Below are 24,808 nucleotides of genomic sequence, written 5' to 3'. Positions count from 1 at the left end.
GATTCCCTCAGCTGTCAAATTATCTTCTGTGGGTCTCATTTTTGTACCTGTATCCCATAAGGTTCACATATAGAATTTAGCAATGTATCTATTCAAGATAGACCACAGATTTTACCTAGTGTGGTTCCTTTCTTTTAAGGATCAAATCTGCTTCAGTTTTTGTCTACTTTTGGTCTCCAGTTTGTTAAAAATTTTGAAATTCTTTTGTTTGCTAATACAGGGAATAAATATGTTACTTTGCAAATCACTCATAGAACTGTGATGAAATGTAAGAAGCAGATGGGGGTGTTCTCGGAGGACACTTAGAGCCTTGTGTGTGGTAGGTAAGCACTGTACCACTGAGCTACTTTGAGCCCTAAGAAGTAGAATTTTAAATAGCATCTAATGTCCTTGTTATCTGATCTCCTATACCCATGTACTTCTGTCTGCAATTCTCATTTTAAACTCAATTTCACCCAAAAGGTATATAGACTTGTATTTTCAGTAGCTGTGGTTACCGGTGTGCAAGTTGTGCCCAAAGGTTAGAGGCGTGTATGAGATTGAGCAAATTAATGCGGAACACAGTTAAGCACTGTGGTGTAGTGCTTAGCCCTCGTCCTCCAATGCCACTGTGGTTACAAATCACAGAGCCATTCTTTTTTAGGTTTTCTTACTGTGAAACCTAAAATACAATAATGTGGAGGTAATCTGACCTTTTTCAATTCATAAAGTTTGTCTCTTCACTCCAGAGTGTTCATGATAGAGGAATTTGAATATTTCAAATCCTTTTGTTTCTCTTATATACCCTTTTTTGGTGCTTCTTTTAATCTAAATTCTGAGTGATCTTGCCATACAGAGAGCATTGTCTTCAAATTCCTTCAGCTTCTCTGCAAGGAAACACCAGCTGTCGTTCTCCTATCTGCTTCTGTGACAGTAATTGAAAACACTTTGAAGCAACTGCTCATTTCAGTTTTTTTCATCATGTCAGCCTGTAAGTTTTAACTGAGGCCAGCTGAAAATTTAAGCCAGTATTTCTGCAGATTTGTCCATGATTCCCTGAATCATAATCACTAGGAAAATTGTTGAAACCAGATTCTCAGGCCGACTCAGGTCTGGTGATCAGTAAATATGGAAGCAGGACCTGCGTTCTTCATTTTTACCAAGTGTCTTGGATAATTTTTATGTTGAATTTGAAAATTCTGGCTTAGACATTTTCACAAAAGTTCTTAAGAAGTGGGGCCATTGTATTAGCTAAATCATTTGGCCTAAATCTATTGTTTTGAATTCAGCTCTTTAGTATTCATTGGCAGTTGGGATTTGCCTAAGTGCAAAGAAATGGCTGATTGGCTCAAAAGCAATTTGATTTTTTTTTTTTTAAGAAATGACCTTGAATATTTGTTAATAGGTAGATGCCCGCCCTGTGTTATCTGCCTAACACTGTTACATTTGGAAAACTACTCAAGACTTACTGTCTGGTGAATCAATATTGTACTTTGTTTCTAAAAGAGAGGATAAAGGACAAGTGTGTGTGTGTGTGTGTGTGTGTGTGTGTGTGTGTGTGTGTGTGTAAGGATAGGTAGATCAAAAAGCACAAACAGCAGAACCCTAACACATTATGTTTTATGGCACATTGACCTGTTGTAAGAAGTGTTTATTATAATTTTACTAGTATAAAGTATGTGTAGCACACAAAAACCTATTTATATTTTAATTATGTTCCAAAGACTAATAATCAGTAGTGATCCAACAATGGCTTTCTTAGCAGTAATTTTAACCTTTTGTCAATAGAACATGTTCTTCAAAGTCTAAGAAAATTAGTCTCTCTTTTGCCCCAGCTATGTCGAAATTAGATCAGAAAGCAATGGGTACACTAGCATTAAAGCAAAGTTAGATTGTTCCTAATTTAAGAATTTCCCTATTTAAGACGTTCCCACTGGCTTTAACCACTGGTGATACATGCATTACTGTCCCATCTGGCAGCTTGTGCCACCCAATGAGACTATCCCATGCTGCATGATGGGACAGTCACACATGTACCATGGGTGGTTCAGAGCCACCCAGCAGTAAGACCTGTGAATTATGGCCCCGTCGTGAATGCATCAGTCATTGTTTTGAGAATATCTTTTCTTTAATTCTTACTTTTGATTTAAAGTAATAACTTGACCTGACTGGGATTTGGGGTTGGGTACAGGGTGACGCTCTGATTTCTAGAAATATTAACTTTTCCTGAAAGAAAGTAGGTAATTCAATTTGGGGCCAAAAGAGCAAGAGCAGATTTTGTAGTTCTGTTTCAGTGTGTGTGTTTTTTTAATAATGGCGTATACCAGAGCCATGTCATCTGCACTTAGCCCTTTACAATGAAGTTAAATATGTGCTTTCCTGATCCCAGCAAATGCAATCCATGACTGTGTGTTTTATGTTGCTAGATATTGTGGCCTTCTTGGAGTATAGGGATTTTTGTTGTTGTTTTTAATTCTGTCTACTTGGAAAGACAATCCTTTCAAAAGAACTGTTTAAAGAAAAATAATATTTTAAAACCAGTTTTGAGGGATTTTTGTTTTGTTTTGTTTTTGGTACTGGAGATCGAACTCAGGTCTTTGCGCTTGCGCATCAGGCAGCAAAACCACTGAGCTAAATCCCCGGCCCCAGTTTTGAGTTTTTAATCCACTGTCTCAGGTCTCCAAGAATAGTGATGAGTGAGGGGATTACAATCGGAGCATCATTAGCTTCACCTTGCCTAAAGTTTGTTCCCCAACCACCCCAGCCTTCCTGTTTGCAGCTTCTCTTAGTGAGTGAAGAACTTCGTCCCCAAGGCTTTAGTGCAAACTTGACATTCTCCTTCATGGGCTTCTCACCTCTCCACCCATCTCCATCCCGGGAAGGGAAGCAGCTCCATGTGGGTATGTGAGTCTGGAGTGTAATGGAGACAAGAAAGGCTCCCCTCACCCCTCTTAGTGTGTGGCCAATCCGCTGTGGGGCTTTGGACACCCCAGGAACCTGTTCTCCAGGCTGCCTGTGTCATGCTTCTGAGAACTTGTTAGAGTTCTCTTTTGGGCCTGTGTGAGTCCTCTGTTGTGTACGTTTCCTGAAGTGTCATTGTCAGCTTCCTTCTTCCACTTGTGTAGCAAAGACCACAGCTTACATATGTTGCTGCACCTGAGCTGCCAGGCCTAAAAATAGCTGGTGGTCGTGTGGCCAAGCCTCTTCCCAGAGAACCCTGGGGTGGCCCACAGTAGTCTGGACATATCACAGCGTGATCCTCTTCTGCCTCAGCAGCCTGGTGCATTGCTCAAGTTCCTCCTGCAGAGCATTGCTGTCCCAGGGACTCCGCAGGGTTTTGTTCCAGCTTCTCTTCCTCCAGCTCTGTGGCAGCAGGCAGAGCCTCGAAGAGCTCAGAGAAGTTCTTGTCACAGCTGTGTCACCTCGTCCTGGGGCTGAAATGTCTCCGGGCTGCCCACTAGACCCATTGGTACTTCTACAGAGCTCCTGTGGCAAGGAATAGGGGAGCCTGATTCCTGGGCCATTGCAAGGGCTTCGGAAGCTCAGCCAGGTCTTAGTGTCAGCCCTGTCTGCAGCCATCACCACCACCTAGCAGAGCTGGGAAGATGAAGTGTACATCTGGCTCTCTGGCCAGATGACCTGGTGAAGTTGAGATCTTTCTTTTCACTTGCCTGCTTAAGTTGAAGAATGCTTTGAAGTAAAATCCGCACTGGCAGCTTCTGTTGGCATATGCCTAGGTCACACATCCCAAGGGTGGGCACTGTTTTTTTCTTAGCTTAGATGCTGAAGTGTGAGAGGTTAAAAGAGTGATTCACATTGGTGGGCTGAGTTGTGACTGGAAGAGGGCACAAAGAGGGGCTTTGGTGCTTTTTACTGTTAATAGTGTTATTTCTTGATGTGATCATTTGTCATTGTTTACATTATTTTTGGGTTTGTTATGTCATGTCTTTTCATGGGAGCAGTAAGGAAATTAAATGTTTTTGTATTTCTGTCTTAAAAATGTTTTGTAGATTCAGAAGTTATCATAGGTCAAGAATTTTCTTTGTTTCAGAAATGTGGTTTCATCCTTAATATCTGTTAGTAGCCATGTGTCTTAAGTAATTTTTTAAATTAATAATTGATTTTGGTTCTGGGATCCAGCCCAGGGCCTTTCACATGCAAGCCAAGTTCTTTTCCACTAAGCTACTTCTTAGTCCCGTCTTAAGTCACTGGTAGTGAGATAACTTCAAACACATGAATTAAAAACTAGTCCTTATTTGAATGGGGTGTAGGAATTGATTAGCATTTCCCCCAGTATAAGAATGAGTTATCTCCAGGAATCCTGCCTTCAGAGGAGAATCTGAGCACTATTTAATCACAGAAATATGGCCATAACTTCTTGTCTTCTTTAGGGAGTTGAAAGCAATACTCTAGGGGTGAGTGCTCTTATCTGTGATACACCCAGATATACTTGTGACACACCCAGATATACTTGTGACACTAAAAGTAGTTCCCCTATTAAGTTTCCATTTTATTCAAGAAAGAATAGTGTACAAGTTAAACAATTTAAGTGATGCCCTTTTCTTCTTAAAGGGCAGTGACAAAGCCGTCTGTTGGTAGTGCTGACTATTAACAGTTTCTGCCCACCCAACGCACTGTCTGCTTGCAGCACACATCTTGGTACCCAGTTCCCAGGTCTGTTGTTTACTTGTTCTTTGAAACCCAGCTCAGAGGTCACTTTGTTTCAAAAGTCTTTTTCCTTCCAAACTCTTCCTTTTCCTCCCTGCCATAGGCTATTTCTGCTTGCTGCCTCTAAACTTTCCACAAACCTTTGCTATCACATTCATCAAACTCTCATGCAGATATCCTCTCCTGTGCTCTGGATGGCTTTGGGAATCTGACAAAGCTTATGGATCCCTTCTCAAAATAATAACATGAATGCGCACGAAACATGTAAGATTACAATTATATTGGAGTACAGTTTCACGCCAGCATCTCTTCCCTTCCAGCACTATAAACTTAGTCCTGTCTTTTCCTTGTCAATTGTTTTAGCTTTGTTTCTTAGAATCTAGTTGGGAGAGAGGAGAAGAATACTTTTATCATCTGGTAATATGGCCTTTTTAACCTAAATCTTGATTTATTCAGGTTCATCTGCCTTAATTTCATTTCAGTTTTATAGTACTACTATGTTACTTACCAATTAAAAAATTTTTTTTTTGGTACTGGGGATTGAACTCAGGACCTTGCGCTTGAGAGGCAGGTGAACAATTTAAGTTTTAAAAATATTTTAAATTTTCATGGAATACCATTAATACCAGAAGTGTGCTTTTCAATGATTTGGCATAATTTTCAGAAGGATCTGGAAACAGGAAAGGCTATTATATGAATAAAAACTTTAAAGCAAAGGACTACTGTTTTTATTTTTATTTACATTATGTTTCTCAGAAAACTGCCACAATTGACTCCAAAGAATTGTTTCAGAGATTTTTAAGAGGAAGCCCATACCTACCAAAGTTTTACCTCATCATGGAGAAACTTAGCAAAAGATGAGCAATGTATATCATTAATTTTCTTCCTTTCTCCCTTCAGAATAGTAGACCAGGGAAAACTCATGGTAGTGGAACATATTTTTGTCTTTAAATATGTAGATTTTCTTTTGCTTTAGGCTTTCATCCTCTTTTTTTTTTTTTTTTTTTTTTTTGGTATTGGGAATTGAACCTCGGGTCCTTGCTCTTGCGAGGCAGGAACCAGAACCACTGAGCCCGGCCCAAGGCTTTCTTCTTCTTGGCTGTATAGCTCTTCATTGATGTGTGGCAGTCATGAGCCTGAGCACCTGCATGGTGACTGGGCTCATGAGGGACTTAGAAGTGAGGCTGTAAATGGTTCTGCTGACAGCCAAGACACATACTGTAACATATACGACCTAATAACAGTTTGGTCCTTGGCATTTGAAGCTTTTGATACAGCTTCAGTTTGGTACTCCTTTTATATATTGATAAGCTGCCTGTTTTCAATGAATTAAAGAGCTTATTTCCAGTATTTAGTGATTTAAAGTATTGGGTTGTCTGTTCTATGTCTAGGCCAAAACAACTTCACGAAATCCCAACCTTTTACTGTCCTGACAAAAACAAAGTGAATTTCATTCCTAAAAGCGGCTCTGCTTTCTGCCTCGTCAGCATCCTCAAGCCACTCCTTCCCACACCAGATCTCACCCTCAAGGGTTCTGGCCACAGCCTGACAGTCACCACTGGTATGACAACCACCCTGATTCAGCCCATTGCTATGGCCTCCCTGTCTACAAACACAGAGCAGGACCGAGTCTCCAGAGGAACCAGCACAGTCCTGCCATCAGCCTCCCTGCTGCCACCGCCAGAGCCGATTGAAGAAGCAGAAGGATAGGCCCATGTGCTGTGGTGTTGTGGTTCTGGGAAACTGAGGACTCCTCGGGTGATACGACTATGACAGCACCGTGCACTCCCGGCTGGCTATGGCACACCACTGCTCTCCAGAGATGTGTCAGAGAGGCTTTGGAAGCAGCAGCCCCTCTCACTGAGGCTACTCTCACAAAGGCCAGCCTCCGTGCTTAGCCTACTTTTTTCCTAAAGCAGAAAGGTCTCATTCTTTACTTTGGGAAGGACAGTGTCACATTGTTTTTTGTTTTCAAATTAGACTTGTTTAAAACACACAAAACACAGAACGTGATCCCTGCAAACAGGATTCTCTAAAGGAGGTGTGAATGGTGCTGCAGGAACCATCTTTTGTATGAAAAGGACTATTTTATGATACCAGTGTCACATTTTCTGAAACGCAGTAAACAGGATGTTCAGAGATTCTTTGGTGGCCTCTTGTTTCTTGCTTTCCTTCCTAGATGTGTGCTTTTCTCAGCTGTTTCCAGCTTTGGGACCAAAGGGATTGTTGACGTTTTCCCAGCAGTGTTAATCTGATGACTATATTCTCCCAAATAAGAATCGATAGGTAAATGCATTGAACAAATATATATAAAAAAGAGAAAAAGCAATATTCGTTCATTATGTGACTTACGTTCTTTGATGTTAAAAGTTTGTGCTTTGGGTGAAATATTTGTAAAACTTCTGTTTTCTTCACTTCACCTGTACACATTTCACTGTGTGGTCAGAAAAGTTATAGTCTGAAGATAAGTGCTTTAATGTTCTCACCCATATTGAGACTTGATTTAAAAGTCAGTGAGTCAAAAGGAAACTATCGAGTATCGAGTGTTGATTGTTAGCTAGGAAAATAAGGAGCCCTTTGGTTTTCTGTGAAATGTATATCATGTGATCACCCTCCTCCGCTACAGGTGTCACTCTACCTTATCATCTCTGTATCATAGCCCCAGGAGACCCTCAAATGGCTGTGCATGGATTTCCTCCTTTGCTTTTGTGATGTTACTGTCTTGTGGATTTGGTCAGGGTTAGTAGTTTGCCAGGAGTGTAATCCACTGAATAACGATCCTAGCCACAGAATCTTGAGACTGACTTTTTCTTTTTTTGGTACCAGGGATCGAACTCAAGTCCTTGCGCTTGCACAGCAGGCTGCAAAACCACTGAGCTAAATCCCTGGCCCCTAGACTGATTTTTTCTTTATGGTGATTGGCACTGAGATTTGTTGTCTACAGATTTTGTTAGTTTCCTCTTCAACATTTCCACACAGTGGAGAAAACAGACAAGAAGAGCTTTGGAGCATAAACAATAGGCACCTTTGAAAAATCCACATTATTTTGGATTTCAGCTCATCCTAACACAAACTACTGCCAATAATATCACATAGTAACAGTATTTTATTTTCTGGGTATGTTGTAGTAGAGTTAAGGAGTAGCTAGCTCTTCTTAGAAATGAATTTCAGCAAGCGGTATTGATTTTTGAAAAGCACCCTTCTAATATCTTCCTATACTACCTTAAGATGCAATAATTTACTATATATTCTATAGGCAGAATAAGTTTAAATTCCTTATGAAAGAGATACTATTTAGGTTAATAAGTCAGCTTGTCCAGAAATGTTCCATCAAGAAAAACCTAGTGCCGTGGTGGCGAACCTATAGCATGTGTGCTGCAGTGAGCTGTTTGTTATCATTGAAAGTTCTAAAAGGTATGCCATCACTAAGTGGTAGAAATAAATTTGCAAGGACTTACATTCATGCTCCTTTAAAACATCTAAGCAATTTAAAACATGCTCTTAATAGGCATTAAAATGAAGATGTATTTAGGTTAGTCAAATAAATTCATATATATGAATGAATCTGTCAGGTTTTATTTGGTAGGACTGATGAATTTTGTTACTTTTTCCATCCAAAATTTAATTTAGGGCTTCTATGAACAGTGAATGCTCAGTTACTTGGGATCTAAATGTTCTCAGTGGTTGGTTTTTGAGTATGTTGATTCTTTGTCTGCTTTGTTATACCTTTTCACTTTACCATTTCACTGGTAAGGAGCCACATTATAAGAAATAACAGAAGAAAAGGTAAAATTGAAGTCAGGTGAGTTGATATGAATAGAGCAGGAGGTAATTAAAAACAAGGTTTTGCTGTTTGCTTTTTTTAAACCCTCAGAGGTTTGTTTTGTTTTTACTTGAAGTCTTTCCTTTGCCTTATACTTAATTTTCCTCTTCTATCTCCATTCCCACTAGTCATAGGGATATTTTACGACTAGAATGTCACTTTGTGACAGTTTTTCTTTTGTACTCATTTGCAAATTCATGCCGTTCTGTAGTTTCATATATCCTTAAAGTAATGTAAAAATCAGAATGGAAGAACAAATTTCAGATTTATTATTTAAAATCTTAATTTTAAATCTTTTTTTTTTTATACTGGGGATTGAACTGGGGACCTTGTGCTTGTGAGGCAGGTGCCAGAATAAAATCTTAATTTTAAATAGAACTTCTAGTTTAAAGTTTGGTTATACTCAGAATGTGAATTTTCAGGTAAATGAGTTGTGTGACAACCAAACACGCCCCTTCAGTTTGGGAGAAATAGAGCCTGAGATTTGGGGGAGGCAGGAAATGATTCAAAATAGAAAACAACTTTAACTGCCAAAGGGCTAATTTTTAAGCGTATGAGTTATATTGCAGTCTTAAAAAATAGGTTCATCTAGTTGTTTTATTTAACCCTTAGTTCCTAGATGGTTGATTTTTTTTTTTAATGGAGTTTACTCTCAGTAGAATGCATAATATATTCTAATTATGCTCCAGAATGATCGTGTTACTCTAGAAAACTGTACAGAAAATAGAATAGCTTCAGTGAGATTATAATTTGTTTTTCAAATTAAAATATTTCCATTGCAAAAAAGAAAAATAGGTGGCATGTATCTTTCAGCATAGTTATTCTGTAGTTACTTTGTCAATCTTAGCTATTTTTTACCTTTAGAATAATTTCTTTTTTGTGATGATAAAACTTTACCGTTTCTGATTGTGACTAAGTCTATTATTACATGGCTTTTGTGAGCAATTATGTTTTTAAAATTCTAGTTTTGCCTCTTTGGTTAAATATGGTGAGAATGAATGCCAAAAATATCTTTAAACTAGATTCTTTGTTTTGTTTAAAATGTCCCTTATGACCACAGACCAAATCAGTCTTTTGGAAGGTGCTAACTGCATAATATCTGGTAACATAAAAGGCCTGCTTTCTTTCAACTGTTTAAAAAAGCATTAGCTGTCACTGGAAGGTGTTAAAGAATGGCAGAATTTATAGCTGCCTCTATGTCCAAAATTAGGACTAGGTTGTAAGGATTTTAAGGAAAATAAACATTGTTACTACTAAATTTACTTTTCTTTTTATTTATTTTTATGAGTACATGTTTGCAGTAAATGATTACATTCATCATGGGGAGTTAGCACATGTACGTAACACATCTTGACTTTTTACTTTCTGTTCCTCCCCTCTACTCCACTCCTGAATTTACTATTCTAGAACTTCAGATTCATTCCTTAATGCTTGGATTTTTGGTGTCTGAGAACTGGACCACAGGAAGCGCTGAGTTTGCAAAATTAAGCTAAGAATACTTAACTCCGCACTTTAAAGTTTACGTTTCGTTGTGGTTAAATTAGTGATAAGCAGAGTAGTCCTGAACAATATTTTGTTTATACAGTCCTGTTGAATATAATTTATATTTTTTAAATTCTGCGTTTTTCATCTCTGTTGAAGCTGTATAAATCTTTTTAAAATGCAATTTAAAAATTCTGTTTTCTAACAAGATTCTCCAATAAACAGCATTTCCAATGGTAATAGATATTGTTACTATGTACTTATGTATTCCCTGTACCTGAACACTTGTTGCTGCCTCACAAGAAAATAGAACTTTTATGTTAAAAATAAAGTCTGTTCTTCTTGAAAGATTTTTTTCTGTGTATTTTTGAGTAGTCCCAAATTCAGAGTACATTTCTTTTTAGACATTTCTAGCTTGATGTATTAGAAACTAAGTATAATCATTTCCACAAATTGATAGAAAAATGTGTTTGTATTAAGCAGCAGGTTCCTTGTTACCAGTACTTGAACTGAAAGTGCCTGATACTTGTGTTGAGTATGAACAGACATTAAAATATAAGCAGCATGTGGAAAGATATGTCTGTTTATAAGTAATTTAGTATGTGAAACCTAGAGATGATTTTGTTTGTGCAGTCACTCAATTTTATTCTAAAGTACATGAAGAGGGCCTTTTTTCCGCCTTTAAATTCTTGCTTAACCATCCATATTCTGCCTCTGTGTCAGTGGTTTAACATGGTTGTTTTGGCCTGAGGGGTTTCATCAGCGCCTGTGTCACAGGGCTGAGTCTGGAAGGGTTTATTAGGCAGAGATGGAGATATAGAATGCAGTTGAGAGAAGTTCAGGTACTCAAATGAGACACATCACAGTTTGGACCTGGAAACATACTTTTTTTGAGGGGTGAAAAGGGAAAGAAAGTGCCCCTACTCCCCTCCCACAAAAGCGTACCAGCCTATTCCACAGGTGGGTTTTGTTTTTGTTTTGGAAGGTGATTTAAACATTCTCTGTTTGCTCAGCCTGCTGTTTAATTGGGCCAATTTATGGCCTTTTAGTGATGGGTCTGGTAGGGGAGCAGTGTAAATCTACCCAGGTACTGTTGTCATGCAGCTGTACTGGGTAACTGACCAAGTCCTGGAAGTTACAGTCTTTAAACTACAGTTTTTAGGGGGCTTCTGGGGTTCAGAATCTAGATACTGGAAAATAATAACCTGGGGAAGAAGAGGAGGGTGTATCTTTGCTTAATAACAGATTTAATGCAAAATATACAAATATATAAGAATTTACAAGATTGGCTTACAGTGGACACCCCGAGTTAGATGTGGAAGAGTGCAAGGACTGTCTGTGCGCTGGAGATCCAAAGGATCCAGCGAAGTCCTGGAGCTCACTGTAGTCCCATGGGTCTGTGTTAGAAGGCTAAAGACAACCAAAGTGAAAGTGAAGACTGGGGCTCTTCTGAAGAAACAGAAGCAGAAGCATAGCCTTCCTTCTTCATTTCCCTTTTGTACCATTGTGGCACCAATCCTCCCTAGGGTGGGTCTTCCACACCCAGAACTATGCTGAGTCAATTTAGTTGGATGTTTCTTACTCAAGTTTATACTGTCAGTTAACAATCACAGAGGTGGAGTTCTGGGACCCAGGAAGGATCTGGTGGAAAAGTTGCAGCCTGCAGAGGAACTGAAGAGACTGTATAACATGGGGAAAGGCAGTCTGCATGGTATCCCTGGGCTTACAGCTCATGAGAAAGGAGGGCTGAATTTACAAGGGACACTGAAAGCAGGGGTTTCCAAAAGCTATCAGGTAGAAACGCAGCAGTGGAATGGACCAGCATATTCTGTGAGCTAACAGTTGGTGAGTGACTCCAGCCCAAGCGCCTACTGTACCCCTTGAAGTGCGTGCTTAGATGCCATAGCAGGGATAGGGCTGATTGAGCATGAGACCAGGAGCAGGCATGGGGTGGCTTTATTTCAGGACTCCTTTATTTCACTGCTCCCACAGTGATTGGGTGAGGGTCAGCCACAGGAGACATCTGTGGTTAGAGAGCTATGGTCAGGCCAGGAAGATACTTGGACACAGTGTTTTAAGCTAAACCCAGAACCCGTCCCCATGGCCAGAGGCCAGGTTCAGCCTGAACATCTGAATTTGAAAGCCCTGAGGCAGCGCTCTTAACCTGGTTCTGTTAACAGTTGAGTGGCCCAAAAATAGTCTAGGTTCTTGTGTATGACAGAATTGCCAAGCGTACACCTCTTAGTATATAGTTAAGTTGCTACATTTATTGAAGATCACAAGATGGTAGCAAGAACAGGGAGAAAGAAGGGTGAAGGGAAAAGGGGCTTGAGGGTGAAAGGAAAAAGGACTCCAGGCAAAGGGAAAAAAGGGGACTTGGTAACTCAGGCTTCCAGTATTCATAGGATCAAACACCACTGATCCCAGGTGCTTCCCACTGTCTCTCTGATGCAATCTGCTCAACCTCCTAAGTTTAAACCTAGATAGTCATTAGGGTAGTGGTTGGTTTATGGTTGAATGGAGAAGGGAAGTGGCTCGGAATAACTTCCCTGTTTTGGGATTTGGGAAGCTTGGATAATTATGATGATGTGGTGAATGAAGGGAAGTCAAATGAAGGGAAGGGAGTGACTCAGCTCCCTTGTTTCTAACTGTACTAGTTCTACTGCCCTGCTTGCTGGTGACTGAGTCCAGTACATACCTGGGCTTTGACTGCTTTCTTTGCCTGCCAGCAGTAACAGGGACACATCCTGAATCGGGTGCTGCACCAAGACTCTGCCCCTGAAGATAACCAGACATTTGAAATCACAGAAAAATTCTTTTTTTCTTCTTTCTTCATTTGGTTGGATTTTTTTTCTTTGTTTTTGTTTTCCTAAGTGTGAGTATTATTTTTAGGGTTGGTTGGTTTGATTGTTTTCTTTTTTTCTTTCTCTTCTTTCCTAACCTTCCTTCATTACCAGTTTCCTGGGGCTTGAGTAACCTTTGACCCATTCCTTGCTTGTAATCATTTCCTGCTTCTCTTTTCTCTTTTTTTCTTCTGCTCCCTGTTAATTTTTATTCAAAGTATCTCTCTTATTTTCACTCTATGTAATTTTTTTGTCCCTCTTTTATCTTTTCTCTTGCTAGTTTTTTTTTTTTTGGTACCAGGGATCAAACTCTGGTCCATGTGCTTTCGAGGCAGGCAGTGGAACCACTGAGCTAAATCCCCGGCTCTCTTGCTAGTTTTTTTGTCTTACCTTTATTTAATTCCATAGATATCCTTCTATTCCCCGGTAAAATCTCTTGTACCACTTTTGTCTCCTTTCAATATCATAGAGCTTAGTTTCAAAGTTCCTCTCTTGCATTCCCCCACTCCCAAACCCTCTATCTTTAATAGTATAACTATACAGCTTTGTTAATCTTTTGATAATTAACTGTAAAATTACTGTTTTCTACCACTAGCAAAGATACAGTTGTCACATTTAGTACATATTAGCTATAAGTTAATTCCTGGGTTGCCTTAATGTTAGTTTATATCATAATTGCTGACTTTTTCTCCAGGATTAAGGATGGTACCTTGTTATGGTATGTTAATATCTATTTTGTCTTGGACAATATTAGTGTAAGTGACTCACTTGATATTAACAGGGTCACATTCCTGTGACCCTCTCTCTGTAAGCTAACACTCAGATTTCCTTTGTGACATTAGTACTAGAATACATTCCCAGATAACTTGGATGCTGCATCCTCACCCCTCAGATTGACCAAGGTGGTTGGATCTTGGGGCTGTAACAAAGTATTATAATTAACCCTGCGCAAGGTACATCACTGAAAAGCAACTAAAGAAATCTCTATGCTGCTAACAAAGTCTTTAGACTATAAGCATCTACAAACTGAGTCTGTTTACCCATAAACCAACTTAAGTAGAACTTTTTGAGGATAATATGTACCTGAAAGTTAACACACAGAAACATACATATTAACCTGTCATATATAACCTTTTTATTACCAAACTTTGTGGCTTTTATTTTCAGGTCTGTGCCTCAGGCTTATCCAAATAATGTTTTAAGTCAGTTTGGGTACCCCAAAAATATATATAATTGTTTTTTATGGAAAGCCCCCAGGAGCCAGAAGTTTACAAGGGCAAAAATAAAGGAAAAAATAAAATTGACCTCAAAATATCTTTAATGAAGCAGCTATAGGTACCTTAACCAGTTATTAAAACAGATTAACAGGTAAACAGACAAGATAACATATATAACTCATAAATCAATTATATTTAATCAGAGTGCACATTTAGATCCATTGGCCATGCTGAATTATAATAATCATTTTCATAGTTGTAGGTTTATAACTATAAATATACTAGTTTTTTCTAGCAGTTATCAATTACCTGTCCTTTTTTCTTAGGTAAGTCATAACAGTATTTCCTTTAATACTCTGAGCTACTCTGAGTACCTTTCCTGTTAGTTACCACTATAGATTTAAACCAAGAGTCAAAAGGGGAAAAAGAAGAGCTGTAAGTTACTAGATAGGATTGTTGTTATTTTCTTTCCTTATTATAAAACCAAGCTTGAGGCCTTTTTACTCTAACTTACATTTGAAGGAAAATCAACCTTTTAAAGTCCTCTATCTTAAATCAGTCCCAAGTTAATAAAATATAACCTAAAGGTGACATTTTGGGATAGACATTGAGTTACTCATAGTCATATAAGGTGTACTACATTATATACCTTTGAGATCTTGTATACTTTTGAAAAGAAAGAAAAAAGAAAAAATGGAATACTATTTAGGTGCTCAAGGTCAGGCTGCCTGAGCCACCTGCCTCATCCTGGGGTCATGCTATGTATACAGTGTGCTCCAAACTGGCTCAGGTTACATTTGCAAACTCAAACTGGGGGTTGCACTGCATGTGACTGGTTATTTCCACTGTTTCAGGATTGGAGTTTCTCATAAACTTTGCTCAGGACACTGGATCAGGCCTCATCCCTATTTTGTGTCTCCCTGGATAAGCAAGATTTTTCAATCTCATCTAACCCAGGGATGGAGTATGAGTGCTAATCTAAAGGAACTAGTGAGGCCACTACACGTCCTGGAGAGTTCCTCTTTCACCTGTCCCTTTTCTGGTTAGAGCAAGTGCCTCTCATCATTGGTGCTTTTATGTACCATCACTCATTTTCTAGGGATTTAGGAGTCTCTAGATGCTGGAAAGGTAAAAGACCCTAAGGGTACAGAAGTTTGTAGAGAAGAAGAGAGAAAGGAAGAGAAAAAACAATAAACTATGCTTCAGAGGGTAAGGGGTTGAGAGAAACGGGGAAGAAGAAAAAATAATGAAAGGCCTTTTTCTGAACTTACCAAAGTTGCCCTTGCAGTATCTCTCTGGCTTGCCAAGAGAAAATGTCACCAGGCTGGGTCTGGGAGATTCCCAAAAAAGCTGAAATAAGGAACTTAATCTACCCTTAGGTAGTTTCACTGGCACCCATCGCAGAAGGATTGGCAGAGAGAGATTATAGGATGCACTCAAGAGAGGAGTAGGAGTACTCAAAGGAAATGGGACAGAGTGTAGTTTGGAACTGGGAACATTTATACTTTTCTTGAGTATACCCCTCCGGCATGAGTGGGGTATTTTGGGGGAAGGGTAGGTGATTTAAACATTTTTTGGGTTCACTCAGCCTGCTGTTTACTTTCTTAACTGGGCCAATTTATGGCTTTTTAGTGATGGGTCTGGTAGGGGAAGAGTAAATCTAGCGAAGGTCTGTTGGCGTGGGGCAGTCTTGGATGACTTTGGCTAAGTTCTGGAAGTTGCAGCCTTCTTAAAAGTATGATTTTTAGGGATTTAGCTCAGTGGTTCCGCCGCCTGCCTCGCAAGCTCAAGATCCCAAGTTCGATCCCCAGTACCAAAGAAAAAAAAAAAAGTATGGTTTTTAGTTATGGTTGCCCATCTCCTTTCTACATCTTTTATTCCTTCTATCCCACCTCACCTACACAGTAGAATTGGTCCGATGAACCCAATGGAGACTGACCTGCAATCACTTTGAAAGGAGAGAATGTTAAGTGAAGGTAATTTTGCTATCAAACTACTTTATTAATTTTTAAAAAATTATTTCTGAAGGAAAAAGTTAACCAGTTTGGGAACAAGTAATGTATGTAATTGTTGAGTGCAAGGAGAATCTCTCAGATTGGAACATAAAAATTTCTCCCTTTCTGTCTTTTCCCTTCTACCTCTGAAGTGGTTGATAGAAGCAGATGTGTGAAATACTTTCAGTATCCTTTTTGTAGCAATTTCTTGCTCACATATCAAATACCTGGGGGTTTTTTTCCCCTTGCTAAAATAAGGTATGTTTTTAAAGTATAGTTTTAGAACACAGTATGACAAAACCAGTAGCCTGTGTATCTCTTTAGTGTTTTTCAAAGTGATTTGAAATAAATGGGTCCAACCAACTTTTTAAAAAAGGATAGAAAACAATTATATTTATACACAGGAGGGTAATTTCGTGTGTATAAAACTTTTTTTAGAGGCAGATATTCACATATGTACCAGGTTGTAATGTGAAACCTTTTTGTTTGTTTTGTGGTACCGAGGATCGAACCCAGGGCTTTCACACTAAGCTACATACCCAGCATTTATTTTTTATGTTGAGATAAGATAAGGTCTTACTAAATTGCCCAGGACAGACTGGAACTTGGGATCTTCCTGTCTCAGCCTCCCAGAGTGTTGAGATTACAGTTATGGGCCACCATGCCTGACATGTGAATTTTATTTCCTACAAAGGATTATAATCAAAACAATATGAGAATTATTGCTCTAGATAAATTTTTTGTGTATGTCTTTGGGTTAGTCTGGTATCTTAAATGTAGAGATGAGACTGAAGTCTTCAGGCATTGTTTCTACTTCCCTTTAATTACTACCTGTAAACTGCTTGTTTTGCTAAGACACACATATACACAGAATCCTAGTCTTGCAACATTGTACATCTTCCTCAAACTAAGAATTTACCTCTACATACTTTGATTTTATTCACTAGTTTGGATCAGGCCAGCTGTATCATTATATTTTGCAGAAGATTATCATGGAGGCTGTGATGATTAAAAACTACGAGTATAACCATTTGTCTCAGCCCCAGGCCTTAAGCAACTGGTTTTGAGATCATTCAGTTGACTCAGGGAGAACCAGAAAGTCCTAGATTTAGGGCCACAATTTGAGTATTAGTTCTGGCTCTGCTCCTTGATGCTCAAGGAATTTGGGGCAAAAAATAAAGCTGCTTTTTGAGCCTCAGCTTTATTATGTGATAAAGGAAATGCTGACAATGGTGTTATCAGTAGGGATAATAAGTATGAAAATAACTTAAAAAGCTATAAGCAAACATTTGTTACCTACCTAAATATTTTGTCAGGTATGTTATTCCATAAGAAAGCCAAGAGTTTTTGGTTGTGGAAAGTGGTCCCATAAAATTCACTTTAGCTTATAAAGTATATTATAGCTGAGGTGTTGAGAGATCATAGTAAGAATTAGTAATTCTTTTTATTGTTGTTGTTTGAGACAGGGTCTTACTGTGTACTTCAGGCTGGCCTTAAACTGTGTAGCCTAGGCTGGCCTCGAACTCATGGCGATTCCTCAGCCTCAGCCTCACAGGTGCTGTGATCATAGGTGTGTGCCATCATGCCCAGCTAGTATTTAGTATTGCTTTTTTGTTTTATTTTGTTTTGGTACTGGGGATTGAACTCAGGACCTTGTACTTTCGAGGCAGGCAGCGGAAACACTGAGCTAAATCCCCAGCCCTCCAGCTAGTATTGCTTACTTAGTAGCTTACCAGATGCCAAGGAGTGTGCATGTTGCTTTTATCCTAATCTTTGCAATTACCCTATGAAGCCAGAGAGTCCTATTTTTACTGTCTTATAGATGACAATCTTAGGATGAGATTAACATCCATAGTCATACACCTTGGAAATGTCAAAGCCTGTTTTTGGACCAAGTCTGATTCCAGAACTCATTCTTAAACCACTAAGCCTTGCTGCTCTTTATCCTATACCAGGGACACTGATAAAATACAGGTCTCAGTGTTACTGCAGATTGTGTATCACTGGGCCATTGCCTTGTTTGTTCTCCCTTGTGGTCCTCTTCATCACTACAGATGCTGGCAGCGAGGTTCAGAGGGCCAAAGGAAGGGCTGTTTAGACTCCAATTCCTGGCCAAAGACATTAGTAACACAAACCTCTCTGATTTTTAATGTTATGAAAACTGCAGAAATAAGAAATGTTTTTCTTTATTGGCAAGTACATGCAGAAACTAACTTCAATTGGTGGTAGACTTTTGCCTTTATGGAGAAAACTTTTTTTCTTTTTTGGCATTCCTGGGGATCAAACCCAGGGCTTTGTGTACTCTAGCAAGTGCTCTACCACTGAGCTACACCCCAGGCCCACGAAGGTAATTCTTTACTCTCAGCTTAGTTTGTCCATTTTAGGGAGAAAAGAATAAAATGAAGTCACTTGGACCACAGTGCAATTGTGTGCCTGAAATGCAGCATAAAAAACAAAATACATAATGTTAATAATGTTGGTCCTGCATGGTGCAGCTGTTTTTCTCTAGAGGATATGACTGTGAAATGGGATAAACAAAACACAGCTTCTCTGGGTGATGGGTGGTGAGGTGTGGTCACAAGAGGAAACAGGAGCAGCACAGGGCAGAACAGTGTATTATCCTCACAGATGCAAGAGAGGCGTTCACTGTGCAGCACACCAGGAGGGATCACAGGGGAGAGCATCAGTGAGGGGACAGAGTGAGCTTGGACCCAGGGGCAGGGGCACACAGGAAAGGGGTGGGGCTTCAGTGGTGCATCTCTATGTTTCTAGGCGTGGTTGGAGAGGAGAGGGAAGGACTCCTGGAAGCGGCCAATTCTGTCATCGCTGGTTGCCTGCACTGGGTGCTCACAGCCTGTTTGGGTGAATGTTGAGGAAGCAGGAAAAGAAGTTTTAAAATGTACACAACAAATGTAAAAAATATGAACTTCAAAATCTTACCTATGAACACCAATTAGAACTTGATTTCCTTTTTGTATTTACTCTGTGGCCAGTGACTGGTTTACTTAGACCACTGAGTGAATATCTGTCTTGACTTTGAATGCCAAGTTCAGGGCTGGGGGTGCAGCTCAGTAGGGAAGTACATGCCTGGCATCCATGCGACCCTGGGTTCGATCCTCAGTGCATACACCAAAAATTGTCAAGGACACTAGAGGTTTTCTTTGTGTCTTATTGATTTGGTTTTTGAAACAGGGTCTCACTATATAGTTCAGGCTGGCCTTGAATTTGGAATCCTGCCTCAGCATCCCAGAGTGGTGGCTGTACAGGCATGCATCAAAGTGCTTGACTTCAAGGAGAGTTTTTATTGAGATCTTTAGTTTTCTAAATGGTACATTGGAGATGGACGAAGATAATTTATGTCAGGCCTCTGGATGTGACCATTCTAATCAATTGTTTTTCTCCCAATCCTATTCCATGGGTAGTTTTATTTATTTATTTTTTTTGCTTGCTTGATTTATTTATGTATTTATTAGACAAGGTCTCACTATGTAGTTCAGCCTGGCCTTGAACTCTTGGTGATCCTTTTGCCTCACCCTTCTTTGGTACCGGGGATCGAACTCGGGACCTTGCACTTGCAAGGCAGGCAATGGAACCACTCAGCTAAATCCTGGCCTGCTGCCTCACCCTTCTTAGTGCTGGGATCACAGGTGTGCACCACCATGCCTGGCATTTGCCATATTTAAACTCCTTATTGTTGTATGTTTTAAATGTAGTACTTGCAGTGCTACTGGATTAGGTCATATTTTAAAGTTTTATTCCCTGGAAGACAAATAACTGGATCAGTTTTGGCTCTCTTCTTTTTATTCCTGCCTTCAACAAATAAGGTTAAATATTGTGGCTTATATTTCACTGGTTATTACTTCGAGGCTCAAAATTTTGATATTTGATAGTTTATTTCTAAAAGTATTTATACAGAGAACATATATAAACTTATTTCCCATATCTTTGGTATTAATACCCTTGGTTTTATTTTATTCTGAAATGTCTATCAATTTCATTTACTTAGTATTATCTGAGGTAAAACCCAAGTTTTTAAAACAGGGAAATAATAATTGGGTTTGTATTAAATCTTTTAGGAAACAAACTTTTGTTTTATGCTTGCAGTCTTAATTAAAAGAGGCAGAAAAACTACATCTAAACTTCCTTCGTTCAAATGCTCTAAGACCTCTACATTTCTAGATGAGCTATAAAGACAATTAATGTCAAATAAATATCCATAGTTGAAATACACTTTTCAATGTGGAAATACTGAAACCTGTTTTGTTGAAATATAGTTTCTTTCTAATCACATCTGAGCTATGTTCTAAAATTAAAGATTTCAAAAAATCCAAAATTATACTGGTCTCATAATCCACCCTGGCATTTCTGCCTGTCCTGTAAAGTGAGTGTAGGAAGGGTGGACAATATTTAGCATTGCTAGGGCTGTGGTAGGCATCAGTGCATTTTTATGTGGAATAAAAGAAAGAAGATAAGCATTTTCCTTCACTTAATATAAAAATATCCATTTTTGAAGCATTTATCAGCCTATACTTGTTTCAGGATAATTTATTATTTCTGAATAGGTGCTCTAGATTGAGACAGTTACTGGCTGCTTTTGCAGCCTGCCTGTTCACCCCTTATGAGTAATTAGTTTCCTGTAAAAGCAGTGTTGACATAATACAGCAAAATATCTTTCTCACCACCAAATTATTAATGATTTAGCCTCAAATAACTAATACTGAGAAGATAACCTTCATTTCATAAGTTACTAACATGCTTTTGAAAAATGGAATTGTTACGCTTGGAGTTTTAACTAGACTTGGTAAGGAAGTAACATTGCTTCTGGGTTAAGTGGGAAAGTACTCACTCTGTTGAAAGAGCAAACTAAAAATCCTCTGTGTGTTTCAATTTGGTATAACTTTTCCTCCTGAAACACTGTGTTACCCTTTCACATTTCACAGGCCTCTGTTGTGTAGATCACTGGTAAGCCTACTCATTGAAGTGTCTGTGTTTATACAAAAGAACAGACGCATCTGTGTAGGAACATGATGACTCTCTGTGAATGAACACGTTAGGAAGAAAGGCTACCGATGCTATTAAATGATAAATACATGTACGAACCCAAGATACAAAGTTAGCATTGTTTGAGGCACTCAAAGTTGAGAGCACTAGAATCACTGTGATTCATAATCATTGGTGATTAAATCTTGGTGGAACAATGACAGTATTGAACTCTGGGAAATTTCACTTAATTAGAAAGAGGAAAGAATGTATCTGAAGAGATAACAGCTCATTAAAACCAAGGTAAAAATACAAATAATGTTGTGAAAGTGTATTAAAAGAAGGCTATACCTTTTCCCAAGTTCCTGTTTCTACCCTCAGATGAGGTATTCCCAGTGTCTGGACTACTTAGTCATAGAAGTAGTTTTCTGGAGTGCTCCTGGGCACTGACACTGCAGTTAGGCCAGACTGCTGTGGATAGATGGAGGTGGGCTGCATTTTACCTACACTGTACACAATGACTTAGAAATTACAAGCCATTCTCTTCTTAGTCTCCTCAGAAGTTAGAGGCATATGAAAACTCCTGTGAAGAACTTAATTAAAATGTTTTCTGATAGAGTTGTAATGTACTGGATGACAAAAAACACTTGGCAGATTGCCTTAAAATGAAAAGGTAGTCAAGGAAAAAAGCACAGAAAGTTGAATGATTGATTTGTGTGTATAGCAGTTGTGTTTTTATCAGCTTTCACTACCTTCCATTAAATAGCCTTCCCTCCAAAATAGTTTTAAGTGTAATAGTTTTTACTCAATAATCAAAAAGTCTCAGCTGATGTTACCCACAGAAAGGATAAGTAGAAAAATAAAATATTCCCTATTCATCATGTAGATTTTCTGTTATCTGTCAGAAAGTATTTTTTATATATTGTCAAGAAGTATGGAGTAAACAGATACATGCAAGTATGAGATGTTTAGAATTGTCTTCCCTCATTCAGATAGAAGCTTCTAGGTAATTTCAGAAATATTATTTATTGCCCACTGGTTAGTGAATGCTCCCCTATTTTGTTTTCAGGAAGAATATGAATACTGCACATTACTGTAGCAATGTGTGAAAAACCAGGTCCAAAGATACTTGAAAGGTGTCTTGAATATTACTATGATGGGAAGGTAGATTGTCTTCCATTTCCTCAGGGGACAAGGTTAGAAAATCAAACATCCTGCTACTTCCCCCAAGAACATTTAATAATGGAATTTAAAATGTTCGTGATTTTATATGATTGAAAGGTACAATAACTTGACAGTTTGGCCTCTAAATGGAGAAAACTACAAGTTTCTCTAATTTCATTAAAGCAGCTTGAGATCTCAAACCTTACTCTATCTTTCTAACCAAAGACAAAGCTGGTCTAGTTCTAGTGCTATTTTTCATAACAAAATCTCCCTCTGAATTGTTTTATTAAAAAGCCCAAACTACAACCCAATTTACATATTGTTCTTTATCCACATCCAGAATTCTCATAGCCAGCAAGGTTAACTTAAATATAAAATGTTTTCCAGAGGAATAAGCCTAACTCTTTATTGACAGAATTATTCTTATTATTTTGACATAAGTTTTGGTATTGAAATACTGCCAAGTCAGTAGTTTCTAAAATTTTCCACATAGTATCAACACCTGCAGATTTAATACTGAAGATACACTTAATCTGTACAAATGTTATCCTTACCATCTGTCTAAGGTTGGGTGACAGGTGTTGGATTTCCAAACACCACACTTTTGTGTGTGGATTATAACAAAAACTTATTTTCACAAAGGCAACATGTTGTGAAAATGATGTCTCAAAGCCCCAGAAATGACATTGTAACTTAAGTCAAGCATTAAGAAGTTCATCATCTGAGTGTCCAATGGCATCTGGGTTTGAAAGTGGATCCAAGTCTGCAAATAGATTGAACCAGGCTGACATGTCTTGGTTACCACTGTTAGGGGCTGTTAAAAAAGAAACATATTAAATAGTTTTAGCTTTTCAAATTACATTTTGTACCACTTTTATAATTTTGAAACAGATTCTTCTTTTGAATAAAAAAAATTGACAATAATTATATCCCTGTAAGGATAATTTTGAAAAGTTAATGCAGATACCTTGTAGTTTACTGAGATACCTATAATTAAGCAATTGCAGGCTGCTTTGAGAAAAGACAAGTTAAAAATTAAAGAGCATGCAGTAGTATGGTTGTCTTAGAAACATTTAAATTTAAGATAACTTATAGATGGCTCAGCTAAGGTTTAAAATTAAAAGAAACTTTTGTTTCTGTCAAGTAAGAAACTACTTTTATAATAAATATGAATAGCATTGAGTTTATAAAAGTAATATTACAAAAATAATAGACATAAGGGGAAAATCATTCTTAATCCTAATACATTAACATGCCCAACAGTTGTCATTTAGGTTTACAGTTGTTTCCTTTGTTTTTTCCATGTTCTCTTTAAAATGTCTTGATATACATAATATTTTACAGTACACTGTCTAAAATCCAAATTTCTAATCAGATCTCTCTCATCTTCCTGTGGAGAATGGAAATTTTTATATGTCATTAGTCACAAATTTTGCCATAACTGATATTTGAGGATGTATGTTTAGGCTGAGGGCTGGGACTAATAACCACACACAGTGGCATACATGGTAATGTCATAAGGCTAGGTACGCTTCAGAACACTAAGGGGTCCAGAAAGCAGAGTGGAGACCCACAGGGACAATCTAAGATCTGGATATGAGATGAGTCTCCAGGGGCAGAGGGCAGAAGGCAGTCCCACTCTGAAGAATCAAGGGAACTCTCTGATAGTCAGACAACTGTCTTTGACACTTGCCCCAGTGCAGAGAGCTGGGTTTGGGATCCTCACCCTCAAGGACCAGGACAGAGTGACACACTTGTCTACTTCTGTTCCTGAGCTCCCCAAGGTAGTGTCCATGATAACCATGTAAGCTATGGCTTTAAGTCCTGACCACACCACCTGCTAATGACTGATACTGGGCAGGACATTGAACCTCAGGGTTCCTGTTTGCTCATCTGTGTAATAACCATGTGATTTATCATTAAAGCAGGATACTGGAGAGTCACCAGAAGGGCTATATATAATTAAGCTGGAAGAATAGGTGTCAGCCATGACTGGTGGTCACTGCAGTAATACCTGTCCTTCCTCTTGCAGCTGTTGAGGGGCTCTGAGTATGTAAAATTATACAGCATTATAGAACCAAGGAATGGTTTTTAATTCATTAGTAACGATAGAAAAAGGTGTCTTAGTTCCTTTCCCCATTACTAGGACACAACAGCTAACACCCACCCATAACTTAAAGGAGGAGAACTTTACAATATTTGGCTCAGTGTCCAGTGGGTTCAATCCAAAGTTGGCTGGCTCCAAGACATAAATGCACGGTAAGAGGGCATGGGTGAGGAAAGCTGCTCACCCCAGGGTGGCTAGGTAGCAGAGAGGAGCCAGAGGAGATACACCTTTCCAGGTCAAGCCCCCAGTGACCTGCATCTCTGACCAGACCCCACCTCCTAATAGCACACTCAGCTATGATCTCATAAGCCCGCTGATGCCAGAAGCAACCCTCTTCCATCCAGTCACCTTCCAAAAGACCAACATCTGAACACAAGAGACGTCTGAGGGACTTTCTAGATCTAAACCACAAGAGAAGGTCTGTTATACTTTTTTTTTTAATTTGTTTGTTTTGGTACTGGGGATCGAACTCAGGTCCTCGCGCTTGCAAAGCAGGTGTTATACTTTTTAAAGTGGTCTCTTATATGCACTATTACTGCTTCCAGAAATTC

At 38.7% G+C, this 24,808-nt stretch overlaps 2 protein-coding genes across 30 annotated transcripts in view; one reads left to right on the top strand and one right to left on the bottom strand.

Moving 5' to 3' along the window:
• Positions 1-24,808, top strand: part of Fam117b (family with sequence similarity 117 member B) — a 204,117-nt gene that overhangs the window by 73,162 nt on the left and 106,147 nt on the right. Inside the window, exon 8 of one of the 12 annotated variants that reach the window (XM_004851196.4) lies at positions 6,039-10,300. The exons of 10 other annotated variants lie outside the window; for them this stretch is intronic. In XM_004851196.4, the coding sequence (XP_004851253.1) occupies positions 6,039-6,357 (319 nt within the window). In that variant the 3' untranslated portion in view covers positions 6,358-10,300. One more of the 12 variants, XM_021263609.2, reaches the window with a different exon arrangement.
• Positions 6,096-24,808, bottom strand: part of Ica1l (islet cell autoantigen 1 like) — a 142,678-nt gene continuing 123,965 nt past the window's right edge. For 13 of the 18 annotated variants that reach the window (XM_087205868.1, XM_087205869.1, XM_087205874.1 and 10 more), the window contains one exon: positions 6,096-12,730. In XM_087205868.1, coding sequence (XP_087061994.1) covers positions 12,612-12,730 — 119 coding nt within the window. In that variant the 3' untranslated portion in view covers positions 6,096-12,611. Of the gene's footprint in view, positions 12,731-14,184; positions 22,965-24,808 lie in introns of those variants that run through there. The other 5 variants (XM_087205876.1, XM_087205881.1, XM_013074464.3 and 2 more) reach the window with 1 other exon arrangement.

Source organism: Heterocephalus glaber, unplaced genomic scaffold (genome assembly GCF_053883595.1).
Source record: "Heterocephalus glaber isolate CG9 unplaced genomic scaffold, H.glaber_assembly_v1.0 deba00000621, whole genome shotgun sequence".
NCBI classification, from domain to species: domain Eukaryota; kingdom Metazoa; phylum Chordata; class Mammalia; order Rodentia; family Bathyergidae; genus Heterocephalus; species Heterocephalus glaber.
Note: the sequence above shows the minus strand (reverse complement) of the source record. Positions and strands in the feature narration are given on the sequence as shown.